At 37.0% G+C, this 13988-nt stretch overlaps 1 protein-coding gene across 2 annotated transcripts in view; it reads right to left on the minus strand.

The window, feature by feature from the left end:
• Positions 1-13988, minus strand: part of TMEM62 (transmembrane protein 62) — a 28756-nt gene extending 14768 nt beyond the window's left edge. The window contains exons 1-7 of one of the 2 annotated variants that reach the window (XM_054565520.1): positions 13646-13988; positions 13248-13359; positions 12055-12192; positions 8311-8356; positions 4867-5008; positions 2676-2800; positions 2407-2529 (exon numbers count right to left, since the gene is read on the minus strand). In XM_054565520.1, the coding sequence (XP_054421495.1) occupies positions 2407-2529; positions 2676-2800; positions 4867-5008; positions 8311-8356; positions 12055-12192; positions 13248-13359; positions 13646-13825 (866 nt within the window). In that variant the 5' untranslated portion in view covers positions 13826-13988. Of the gene's footprint in view, positions 1-2406; positions 2530-2675; positions 2801-4866; positions 5009-8310; positions 8357-12054; positions 12193-13247; positions 13360-13645 lie in introns of those variants that run through there. The other variant, XM_054565521.1, reaches the window with a different exon arrangement.

Below are 13988 nucleotides of genomic sequence, written 5' to 3' on the forward strand. Positions count from 1 at the left end.
CAGTAAGGCAATTCAGTCACTTCATTCATGAAGATTACATGCAGAACAAAGATAAAAATACAAAAGTACACTTTTTTGAGATCATGAATTTGAATGCCAAGTAAATAATATTGTTTCTCTCTCTTCTTCCCTTGCCCCTATCACTTTATACCTCACATTTGTCACAACCAGGATCTGTCTAAAGCAAGGAATTTAACTGTGCCCTAGAAAAATATCTGGTACATAGCATGCACTCTAATTTTTTAAATAAATGCTTGTTGAGTTAATTCATTTAATTTCTATACTTTTGACTATTTTGAACCTGAGATATCCATCATAAGCCTAATACCTGACATTCTTCATATCATCGTTACATAATATATTAAATACAATTCGAAACCTTTCACTTGTCTTTTAAATCTGTATTTCTACAATTCCAAAGAAATTAACCAAAGATAAGTTGTCTTGATTTTCTAAATGCACAATGAAAGGTATAAATACTCATTAAAGAATAACCAAAGTTTTGTATTTTCTAAATTTTAGAACTGAGAAATGATTAACTATGGCAGAAACAATAGTGCTCACCAAATACTCCACATGCTCCCCTGCATGTCCCAGTCTCCCTGGCATTATGCTGGGACCATAGGACTAGTTCTGGCCAATGGGCTGTGAACAGAAGTGACATGTATCACACTTCTGGTCCCAAGATCTTAAGAGTGTGTGTGAGTTCCCATATTCTCTTCCCTCCCTTGGAAGTGTTGAGATAGTGGCCTTAAAAGATGGAGGAAGTCTTACCCTGTCTCGTGTGGCTCAGTGAATTGAGTGCGAGCCTGCAAACCAAAAGGTTGCCAGTTTGATTCCCAATCAGGGCACATGCCTGGGTTACAGGCCAGGTCCCCAACTGTGAGTGTGTGAGAGGCAACGGAGATATCTCTCACACATCAACGTTTCTCTCCCTCTCTTTCTCCTTCCCTTTCCCTCTCTAAAAATAAATAAATAAAATCTTAAAAGAAAAATAAGATGGAGGAAGTCTCAATCCCTGTCACCCTGTGGAAAAGAGCGTGACTGACGCATAACAGCTTTACATGAATGGAAAAATAGACATCTGTTTTGTTAAGCCACTGATATTTCTAGGTTTATTTGCATCCACAACAAAGCCTAGCCTAGTATTTCTAATATACTGTTATTAAAACCTATTTTACTAATACAACTTAAATGTTTAGTAAGGGCAGGTAAAGGTTAGGTTCTTTTAGTAAACCTCCGGATAAAACCCCAGGCTTGGAACACAGGGGAGCAGGTGGAAAGAGAAAGGCAAAAAATGGTTTCATAATAAATATCACTTAACTTGTAACTGTAGTATTTATAAGAAATAAAGAGGATGATCCAGGATTAGGAAGGCTACCTGGTAAAAGGCAATCTCATCTCAGCCCAGCCCACAGCTTCACAGTCATGAATAGGTAGGTTTTAGTTCAAAGTAATTACAGTAGCCAGCTAATTACAGGCTTCAAGCGTAGCTCTTACATAGATTTTTAAAAAGCCAACTAAAATGAGTAAGTACCACCTATAATGTAAAGCTGCTTTTTAATTAATGGAGGTAGTTAAAACTAGAAACAAAACATATTCAGCTCAGCAAATATTTATTGGGTCCCTAAATATCTTCAGAGCATTGAGTTTTAATAAATTAAACAGCAATTGATAATATTAAACAATGAAATGATATCATCTATACTTAAACTATTTCATTTAAATAGTTCTTTCAAAATATACATGAGATGATGCTCATGTATACTTAAACTATTGCACTTAAATAGTCATTATCAACATTATAATATATTCTCTCTGTATATTTAATTATACTGTATGCTTTTGATAAATAAGTTATATTTCTTCTTAGAAAGATTTTAACCTTAACAAAACCAACTATCATCTATTTGAAGAACTTAAATCACTAACATCTTGTAGCAATAACTAGAAAAGTAGATATAAAATTCAAGGAGAAAAAAATGACATATTTCTAGTCCTAGTGTTTGTCAAAGTGTGGTCAATAGAGTGCCTGGTGTGCTTTTAAAATACAGTTTCTTGGGTCCTAACCCAGACAAACATAATCAAAATCTCTAGAGATAGAGCCTAGAAATTTTTATTTTTAGTAAAATCCTGCATAATTCTTATGCACACTAGAGTTTGAGAACTATTTCCTAATGGTTATGTCTTGAAAATCCAATATAACATAGTGATAGCAAACATAACTGTTGCAACAAGGATTTTGCATAATGACAAAGATTGCCAGGTACATATATTACTTCAAAAACATAGAGATATCACAAGTTTTTCCTTGACTGGGATCACCCATGACGGCAATAAGAAAACTATCATTACTTTAGGGAATGTAACATGTATAAGCTTTACTCTGTGAGGTAGTTCCCTTACCTTCTATTATTCTTCCAGTCTCCCACTTCAAGTTCCAAAGTGCCCTGGAAGTGACGAGTGTGCAGAACAGGCATCAGTCCACCAAGTGTATGGAGGTGCCCACACAAATAAGCTGTAGCTGAACTAAACAATGAAAAATAAATAGAATAATGAACAAAGATAACTGGTGGTGCCAAACTAATAAAAATATCTCTTCAGGAAAGCAGGACAGGTAGAGCAACATAAAATAATTAAAAACAATTAATTTTGATTTTGGAAGCCTGCATCACCTCATCATTGACCGAATTCCTGGTGATGGAGAAAGAATAGTGGATGTTGGATAGTGTCCAAACCAAATACTGTGGTTGCTCCGACTACTTTCCTTTGCCAGTAATGAAAGTTCCTCCATCCGTTTCTGAAATGGGAGAAAAATAGAATATCTTTAATTAGAGCTTAGCCTAAAATCTAATGTCAACAGATTAAACCATTCCCTTTAAGTATCATAAGAATAAGTACATTATGTTTTGGGCTGAAACCCTGCTGATTAATGACCTGTATGGACCTTTGTAAGTTTCAAACTATTTCACATGCAATATAATTCATTTGATCCTAAAAATATCTCTGTGCTTTGTAACATTATCACCATTTGATAGATAAGGAAACAGAAATAATCTTTAACTTATAAATTTTTATTTATAAATTTCTTTATAAAAATAAAGAACCACTAATCTTTTCAGCTCTGTATACCACACTGCAATTAATAGAGGATACTAACACTAAAACGAGATGTAAATATGTCCACAGAAAGCCTTATACCTGAACGTTTCTAACAGTTCTTCTCATAACAGCCAAAAATTAGAAGCCATCAACAAATTGCATATATCCATACAATGGAATACTACTTACCAATAAAAAAGAAAGAACTACTGATATATACAATAATATGGATAAATCTCAGAAACATTATAGTGAGCAAAGGAAGACGGGTACAAGATACATTCTGAATGATCTCATTTTTTATATAAAATTCTAGAAAAAGCAAAACTAATCTATGCTGACAAAAAACCAAGTAGTTGTCCTCTGAGACTGGGGATGGAGACTGACTTCGCTCACAAGAGAACTTTCTGGGGTGATGGGAATGTTCTGCCTTGATTGTAGTGAGAGTTACACCAGTACAGACACTTCTCAAAACCCTCCAAACAGCTGACATGAGTACAATTTTATTGTATGTAAATAATCCCTCAAGAAGTTGATTTCAAAAATAACTTGCATGTATATAATATACATTAATATTATCTGTAAAGTGCTTATAGCAATAAATTCCTGGACCTTACCCTCAAGTTTTCTAATTTGATACATCTCAGGTAAAGCCTGGAAATCTTCATTTTACAAGACTCCAGCTGATTTTTATGCAGATGATCCTTTAATTACACCTTAAAAAACATTATTCTAAGGAGTACATTTTAAAAATAACATTATCAACTTTGCCTAAGGACACTTGGTAGGTAGGAAACAAAATACACCTTCAATAAATAAAATGCCTAATACAACACAATGTATCAGACCAGACAATATTCTGTTCATTTGATTTCAAGCCCCTCTGAACCCTCCTATCACTTTGAATTCTTGTAGCACTTAGCAAATACTGCCTTTTATTATAGTTATCTCTGCACTGGTCTTATACCCAACCACTAGATTAAATATCTTAAGAGGCCAAGGACTTGATCTTATCCCCTTTGTATTGTTATACATGGGCACATACATCTTGCATATGGGTATGTGCTCACTAAGCATTTAATGAGTTGACATTTGTTGTACCAAGGAGCAATGAGAAGTTCTCAGATGGACTTTGCAGGCAGTTTTATCCATTTTGTAATGTAGTTTTCACCTACATTACAAAAAAATACTTTAAAAGAAACTCAAGGGTCAAATCAAGGAACATGTATAAAGGATCCATGGACAAAGCCAAAGTGGGGAAGGATTGAGGGAGGGAGGTAAGGGTGAGTGGGGCAGGGGAAAATGGTGGTGGGAAAATGGAGACAAATGTATTTGAACAATAAAAAATAAAAAGAAAAAAGAAAAGAAACATATATTTCAATGGTTGTCTTTCTCTTAAAAAAATATAGACCTTTAATTAAAAAATGGCAACTGTAGGGTTTTAGCAGTATACCATATAGTATACAAAATGGTATGCCCTGAACCTTGCTAAGTGCATCTTGCACTTAGTACACATTTAATAAATGTTCACTAAATAAACATAAAAAGTGAGGTACTTCTTTCCCAAATTTTGGGACAAGAATAGGGATAGCAATAATAGTGCTGAAGTGGCCAGTAATTTATTTTGGCCATACCTGTAACCACAGTAAAATTTTTTCTCAAGCATTTCTAGAGGAGGACTTGTTTACCTAGGATAATTTTAAGTGAGTTACATGTATCTAAGAAAAATGTTAGCTACAAAAAGAAGTGAGATTTTTACTGTACCTCATCTAAAATTCCAAAGAAATTATAGGGTCTCTTCGGCCCTAGATATAAGGTGGCATCCAAAGAGATAAAAGAATAGTTGCCAAAGGGAGTACTGTAGACATAATGGAAAGGGCCATCCCTGCGTACAGCAGAATATTTCCTAAAAAATACAATACAGAAAACTTTTAGTGCAATCATAATAAGACAGAGTAAGTTTAAATTTCTTCCCTAACATCACATTATATTTTGCCTCCTTTGAAAAGGAAATTTCATGACATGAAGGAGAAACAGGCTGAACTAGATCCACGATGGATAAATTGTAAAAGAAATGTAAAAAATTTTTTCCCATTGTCTCCAAGACAGGAACCAAAACACAAAGTCACCAAGTAAAACAGAGAAGTGCAGGGGCAGGCGTGGGGGTGGGGGTGGAGTTCAAGCAGTCCGCTAAACATTTAAAAAGAGGTCAGAATCCAGTGCAATGGTACTTACCAAACATTAACAATTATATGAGGTCCTACTACGTACCTAGTAGAATTCTTGATGCAGTGAGATATAAACACTTTACATCTTTCAACAGGATTATAGACACTTAACTCACAATAAAACCTTGTAAAGAAGTAATCAAACCTGGAGAAAAATGGTAGTCTAGGTATGGGTCAGTAAATCTTATTCAGTTCCTGAAAATACACTGATAACATATACAGGGTCCACATCCAGTAATGGAAGTGCACACCACCTTAAGTGTCAATGGTGACAGCTGTCCATAATCTGTAAGAGTCGAGAGTAGGGAGGAAGGATGGGTAGCCACCTGTTAAGCATTTGTTGAATAAATGTGAAGGAAATTATAGACTACATTGGTGCATACCTATATTATTCAAATGTCAGAACATAAGAAAATATCTAAGTGTCTTCTATGACTTTTTACCTAAGAGCATATATGAAAACATACAAATAAACTTCTGAAACTTAATGTGCTATCAGGGAGCTATGTTTAAGTCACAACAGCCATCAAATACATCATGAAATAATATATTATCATAGTTATTACAATTAACAGTCAATTCTATTGCCTCTCTTCTTTAATTTCTATTTCAGGATTTTTTCATCATTAAAAATTTTATTTATATTTTCCTGCTTAATTTGTTTTCAGAGTTTTTCTTCAGGATTTTATAATCTCATATGTTTCTATTCCTATATTTTTGACACATTAAAATCCAACTATCTAAAAATATTTTAAAAATATTTAAAGGCAAAGGTTAAAATATGTGATAGTTAATAACATGTTTTTGAATTCTGGATTTTGGCATTGTCTGAGGCATTTTTATGCTCAAGATTTAAGATTTTTTTTCCCCTCAGGTTGATATTTCTATATATCTCTAGCAAAATGCCATTTATTAAACTCAGATAAGGTTAGGCTGTTAGAAACAAAAATATAAAGGTAAGAAACTTTAAAGTGACTACTTTCCCAATAAACAGTCAGATCATAAGTCTTGTTAATTCTTTGAAAATGTTTCTTAACTCCATTTTCATAGTCACAATCAAAGATACAAACTGTTAATAAAAGTGAAAGATTTTCATCTGTGTCCTTTTCTCACATGAACAAAGAAGGACTACCTCCTCTTTTAAGTTATGGTGACTCTAATTATATATTAACCAATTCCTTTTTTTTAACTTTTATCTATTTATTTTTAGACAAAGGAGATGGGAGGGAGAGAGGAAGAGAAACATCAATGTGCAAGAGGTATCAGAGATCCATCAATCGGCTGCCTCTCACATGCCCCCAACTGGGGGCCTGGCCCACAACCCAAGCGTGTGCCCTGACTGGGAATTGGACCAGCAATCCTTTGGTTCCCAGACTGGCACTCAGTCCACAGAGCCACATCAGCCAGGGCTAACCAATCTAACCAATCCTTTTTGACTTATCATCCTCATATTGATATTACCATCCCCCTATCCAGGAACTTTATTCAACTATTCATCTTCTATTCATTTCAGGCCTCTTCCATATTATGACCAGATTACTGCAGGACTCTCCTATTTGGTATCTATACAACTTCATTATCTCCCTCTTTTTTATTTTTTATTCCTATCTTTTGTTGTTGTGCAATTGTTTTTTATAAAATACTAGTGTCCATCTAAGTTTCTATGCTTCTCACTTAAGATGTCCATAAATGGCCCCAAGCTACCAATATCATATAAGTCCTCATTACGAACCTTTATTTTTGTGATAACCAGTTTCCTTACTGCCCTCAAAAGTTCATTTTAGCTTTTAAAACCTAGGGTTTTTGTTTGTTTGTTTTGCCTAAAATATGCTCTTTGAAGTCTTACTCTTCCAAAAGCTACCCATCTTTTAAGACTGGACACAATTTTCATTTCTTTTATGGAATCTTCCCTAACTTGCAACTATTAGATAAGTAAGTTCTAAAAACCTAATGCACAGTATAGTAACTATAGTTAACAATGTTTATTATAACTTCAAAAATGAAAAGAGACTAGATCTTAATTCTTCTCATCACAAAAAAGAAATGATAATTATGTGACATGACAGAGGTTTTAGCTATGGTGGTAATCATATTGCAATATATAAATGTAGCACATGAACATGCTCTACATCTTAAACTTATACAATACTGTATGTCAATTATATCCAATTTATAAATTTTTTAAAAATAAAAAAGTCTTTACTCTGTCCACCCCAAGTAACCTCTGCCTTTTCTGATTTCCCATAGTGATGATCATGTGTAACAAAAAATCTAGCATGTAATCAGCCATTCCTCCTTGTTCTTTTCTAATTTTTATCTCCCTTAGCGAGACAAACTTCCTTGAAGGTAGAGGCTGTATTTTTAATATTAACTTTTGTATCTCTCATACTATCTAAGTAATGATAGACTCTTAATAAATATTCACTACTTCACTGACAATGCAGAAATACCATGAAATTACAACCAAAAGAGGAATCTCAACACATTCAAATTATAGAATTGGTTTTCTAACTCAAAGATCCTTTTACATTTGGTCTTTTTCATATTCATGGCACGTAAAGAAAATTTTAATATTTGTATGACATAATGGAATGTAAGGACAAAGCAGCCAAGGGTGACTGACTGGGCTTTTCACCCACCCCAAAGACAGAAAATCAGTTACCTCAGTATTCCTAAAACCTATAGTACTCTAGTTAACAAGCTCTGGTCTAAATGACTTCTGCTACGCATCAAGGGCAAAAAATGTCTCTGTGTAATATTGAAAGGACCAACGGAAACAAAAACAATTAAAGGAAAGAACAAGCCCCAAAACAAAAACAAAAAACCTGTCACAAACATAAAAAGGAAAAAAATCCTTCTTTTCTAAATTACCAGAGTTTCTATAAATAGAAATTTCATCTGTTATAAAGTGTTTTTACCCATTCATAGACTGTACCCTTCTTATAACACATCATGTTCTGTCTTCTGTTCATTACAGTACCTGTAATAATTCTCGACACTCTCCAGACTTGGAAGATTGAATGTATCTAATAAAAAAGAAAAGAGCAAACATCATCTATATTAAAAAGAAATATGCAAACATGCTGACGATTAAAGAAAAATAATTCTTTCAATAATATTTTAAATGGTAGAATGCCAATGAATTAGATTGATAATTTTTATAATTTGAAAATACAATTCAGATTATCTGGAAACTTACTTAAGGTATCTAGTATACTGGAGAATAAGGAATACTTTGAATTATGTACTATTTAAAATATACATCGAGTGGATCCAAGGTGGCAGAAGAGTGTGTTGAAGCTACACTAACCTCCTCCCAATCTGGAATTACAACCAAATTGTAGAGAATTCATCCTGAACAACCAACTGAACTCTGGCTAGAGAGAAGCCTTATAACCACAGACAGACAGAAGAAATTACTTCACCGCAGTGAGACTGGTAGGGAGTGCAGAGGAGATACAAGAAGGCTAACTGGCCTCCCATAGGCAGCAGCTGATATTTGATGCCTATGGGATACTTCAGCAGTCAGGGGGCTCCCCCCAAGAAGTATAGGGTCTAAACCCTAAGCTGGGCTCCCCAGAATACAGCACCAGAGCCAGAAAGGAACCCAGACAACATCTAGCTTTAAAAATCTGCAGGGTTTCTGTCTGCAGAGAGAGAGCTGGAGACTCAGAGAGCCTTTTAAGGGACCAACACACAAAATTTTATTTGCAGCCACTTACCCTAGACTAGAGCAGAAGGAGGGCAGAGTGAACTAGGGACGATGGAGGAGAGTCTGGGGTTGGTGGCTCTGGGGAGAGAACTGAACGAACAGCCACTAGGATCCCTGTGCTGAGTCATGCCCCATACTGCAGAAACCACCTTTCTCAGGCAGAGCAGTCCTCTCCCAATGGCATCAGTCTGAGGAGAAGCAATAGCCCTGCTCACAGGAATTACTCTACCCCACCCTGTGGAGCTTAAGCCAAACTACTGATTACAGCTTCAGGCTATATCACTGATTATTTTAATAACTAAGGTAGACTTTTGTGAACTCTATGAGACTTCAGCTGACCCTCCCCAGGGCCTGATGCTGATAAAAGCCAGCCTGGGTACACAGCCTAGTTCTTTCTTCACAAAAACAGCCCCAGCAGAGGGATTTACATGCAGTGGGTCACTGATAGCTCCAAACAGGTCAGGTTGACCAGGGCCAGTCACAAGCAGTGTCTGACAGAGGCCTACACCACAGTCTTTGCAGATCAACCTAATACATATAAACAAATACAAAGAAGCAGCCACAATGGGAAGACAAAGAAACAGACCTCAAGTGGAAGAACAGAATTCTCCAGAAGAAGAGCTAGATGAAATGGAGGGAAGCAATTTATCAGATAGAGAGTTTAGAGTAATGATTATAAGGATACTCAACAGCATGAAAAAAGACATAGAAACCATGAAAAAGGACCAGTCAGAAATAAAGAATATAATATCTGAAGCAAATAATACACTGGAATGAATAAAGGGTAGATTAGATGAAGTAGATTAGATTGAATCAGTGATTTGGCACACAAGGTAGAAAAAAAAACACCCAGGCAGAGCAGCAAAAAGAAAAATTTTTTTTAAATAAGGAGAACTTAAGAAACAGTTTTGACAACATGAAATGTAACAACATCTGCATCATGGAAATAACAGAAGGAGAAGAGAGCAAGCAAGGGGTCAAGAACCTATTTGAAGAATTAGTGACTGAAAACTTCTCTAATCTGGTGAACGAAAAAGACACACAAATCCAGGAAGCTCAGAGAGTCCCAAACAAATTGGACCCAAAGAGGCCTACACCGAGACAAAGTGACAATGCTTAAAGACAAGGAAAAAATCCTAAAAGCTGCAAGAGAAAAGCAGGTAGTTACATACAAAGGAGCACTAATTAGACTGTCATCTGATTTCTCAAAAGAAACATTTTGGGCCAGAAGGGAGTGGCATGAAATATTCAAGGTGATGAAAAGTAAGGACCTGCAACCAAGGCTACTTTACCCAGCAAGGGTATCATTTAAAATCGAAGGAGAAATAAGGAGCTTCCCAGACAAGAAAAAGCTAAAGGAGTTTGTTAACACCAAACCAGCACTGCAACATATTTTGAAGGGCTTGCTTTAGAAGAAAAAGAGAAAGGGAAAAAAAAACAGAGAAAAAAATAGTCTAACAATAAAATGGCACTAAATACGTATCTATCAATAATCACCTTAAATGTAAATGGCTTAAATGCCTCAACCAAAAGACAAAGGGTAGCTGAATGGATAAAACCATTCAGCTTCCACAGTCGTGGTAAAAAAAAGCAAGAGCCATATACATGCTGCCTCCAATAAACACATCTCAGATCAAAAGATAAACACAGACTAAAAATAAATGGATGGAAAAAGATATTTCATGCCAATGTAAAGGGGAAAAAAAGCTGGGGTAGCAATACTTACATCCCATAAAACAGACTTAAAAACTAAGGCTATAGTAAGAAACAAAGAAGGACACTACATAATGATAAAGGGAACAATCCAGCAAGAGAATATAACCTTAGTAAACATTTACGCACCCAACATAGGAGCACCTAAATATGTGAAGCAAATCTTGATGGACATAAAGGAAGCGATCAACAGAAAAAATAGTAAGGGATTTTAACACCCTATTGACTTCAATGGATAGATCCTCCAGACAAAAAAAATCAACAAGGAGACAGAGGCCTACAATACACTAGATCAAATGGATTTAATTGATATCTTCAAAGCATTTCACCCCAAAGCAGCAGAATATACAAACTTTACAAGTGTACATAAAACGTTTTCTAGGACACCACGTTAGGACACGAAATTAATGCCAAAAGAAATAATAATGTGTATGTAAGCCTCTTGCTAAGTAAGAGAAAAACTGTTATATATTTTAGTAAAGATTAGTTTCTGCTCCTATCTTAGCACAGCATGAAAGTATATATACATATACCATAAGCATTTATGCCCATGAAAGTCCAATAGATTATAATGAACTCCAAAGGACTATCCAAATTGTTTAAACACAAGTCTGTTTGTTATTTCTTACTTGAAATAAGTCAGCACCCTCACTTGGAAAACTTTTTTAAAAATACACATATTTGTTATTTACTGCAAAAGAATTTGAGTTGTACCACTAATCAGGGAAAAAAAGAGAAATGCAAATATCACAGAGAAAGTTGTAAACTAGATATTCTGTCTTCAATGTATAATTCCTATTGGTTTTGTAGGAGGGCATTTTTTGATCAAACCAACATCTGTGTATTTCACCAGATAGACGTATCTGTTTAAAAAGGTAGGTTTTTAAAATAATATATAATTAGGTACTTACCAGAAATGAATAATCAAGTGAAACAAAGTAACTAACCAATGAGAAAGTCAAACAAACAAACAAACAAATCTATGATAAGGATACTTTTGGAAAAGAGTTCATTTCCTTACTACACAACAATGATAATCTAAAAATTAGGAATTGATTATCCATTTTCTCTCCCCATGTAAGAAGAAAGGACTGTATCAACTTGCCCCTCAAAGGCCAACAGTGATGTCTTAAGATTAAAAATCACGCATTATAGTTGTATTTCAGAGTTGTGACTTTCACTACCTCTAAACCTATACTATAATGTCCATTTTATAACTTTATAATCTAAATTGGAGAATTTAGACTCCTGGAAGAAATAAAAATACAGTCTTAATTACACGTGGGTTTTGACTCTAACCATGATTTCCTTTGATATCAAGCCACTTGGTTTTTTCCATGACCCTTGTCTTCTTCAGAATACCGTGGTAAGTTTGCCATTCTACCTCCTGCTGGCTGGATCCCCACAGGTACTTTGTTTTGGCATCTGTCAGATCACCTGTAAATTTACATAACAACTGAATCACAATGCAAAATAAACCCAATGAAGTTCAATTTATTTTAACACACACTGCAGGAACAGATACTTAAAGCACTCAACTTGTGTAACATAGCCACTTATGAGTCCATATATATCCAAAACAAGCCATCTAAATTTTCTCAGCAAGGGCTTTATTTGTACCTTATAGGTTAGCAAGTGCCTGTTCAACCTCCTATGATTTTAGAAATGGGTTGTGAAAAAATATTTCTTTAAAGAGAGCATAGGACTATAATGAAAACTATAATAAAGTCCAACAGCCTGGGCAGGTGCCTGATATCTATGGCCACCGTTATAATCTGACCAAGTATTATTTTGATAGCAAGAAGCAATCTGGAAATCATAGCTTGGCCAATGAAATCCCAAATTTCTAAAAAACTAGACAGACACTTGAAGTTTTCCACAAAACAAGGACTGCCACTCCATCCTATTAGTAGAGAGGTTTCAGTAAGGTGGGTGGGATGAATCCCCCAGTAGACAAGGTTGATGCTCCTTTAGCTGTTTCTCCAACCGCTCAGGATCAAATGATTAGGGGTTTGAAGACTCTAGAGAACCCAAGTCACAGATGTAACAAAGGATGAGGAAAAGGAGCCATGTGAGCCTCAAACAATTGATAATAATAAGATTAACTAACTATATCAGAACATAGAAAAGATATTTTTTAAATAAAAGGTAACTTGATTTGTGGTTAAACAGCTTTCCCTAATTCTCTCTCAAATTCAGGACTGCAACAACAAAGACACACACAAATACAGTTAGTCATTAAGACCAGAACACCGAGTCGTGCTTCTACTGCTCTAACAAAACCTTGCCAGGACAAACCTCGTAGCCTGGATCTTGACTCAGGTATCCATAGGCAAATGTAATTACGTGTCACTTCCTCTACAAGAGGAAGGACCGGGGGCTGGGGCTATCATGGTCCCAACTTCCCTAAAGGGAAGAGCTGCAGCCCTGGCTGGCATTCTTTGTACCTTCCAGACCACGGAACAACAGGACAGCACAGCAATCCTCCCTACCTGTTGCTAGGACGAGAGCTGGTTGAATGATGTCAACAGTTTCAGAACAAAACTTCTCTAAGTCTACAGCTCTGCCTGGATCGTGAAACCTGCTCAGGTGAATGTCGGATATCTGCCAAAAGCAGGTATTAAACAGAGACGTCTGAGTCAGGAAGAGGCAGCAGGGACAGAGCGACCCAGGGGCTCTCTCGGGGGTTAGGAATAGTCAAAGATACAGTGCATCAAAAAATGCCCCAGGCAAGGACGGAAATCCACCCTCACCCCCACCCCCAACCCCACCCCAGTCCGGAGTTGGGGGCCCTAACAGGCACCGGTCGTGCCCCACGGAAACTGCCCGCGTCTCACCAAGTGGTGCCAGCTCTGCACCCACCCCCCCCCCCAGGCCTCCCCTGCGTCACCTGCAGACCCCAAAACATATTGGCGGCTCCCGGGCCCGGCGCAGGGTGCGGCCTCCGGGGGACGTGGGGCTGGGGCAGCGGCGAGGTCTGGCCCGCCAGGCCGTAGTGCTCCAGGAGTACGGCTGTGAGTGCCGCGACCGCCAGGCCCGCGACCACCCTGAAGGCCAGCACTGCGGCCATACCGCGCCGGGGAGCGGAGCGCGCGTGGCCCGGGAGGGTCCGCGCAGCGCACGCAGGAGCTGCCCCGGCCGCACTTCCGGACTCCCGGTCGCGGAGGCCACTGCGCCGCAGTGCAACGCGGCTGCCGGCAGCGGCGCCTCCCCGGGCACCTGCCCCTCGCGGC

The sequence above is a fragment of the Pteronotus mesoamericanus genome, unplaced genomic scaffold, assembly GCF_021234165.1.
Source record: "Pteronotus mesoamericanus isolate MK-2021 breed Mesoamerican mustached bat unplaced genomic scaffold, CSHL_Meso_final contig_164, whole genome shotgun sequence".
Taxonomy (NCBI): domain Eukaryota; kingdom Metazoa; phylum Chordata; class Mammalia; order Chiroptera; family Mormoopidae; genus Pteronotus; species Pteronotus mesoamericanus.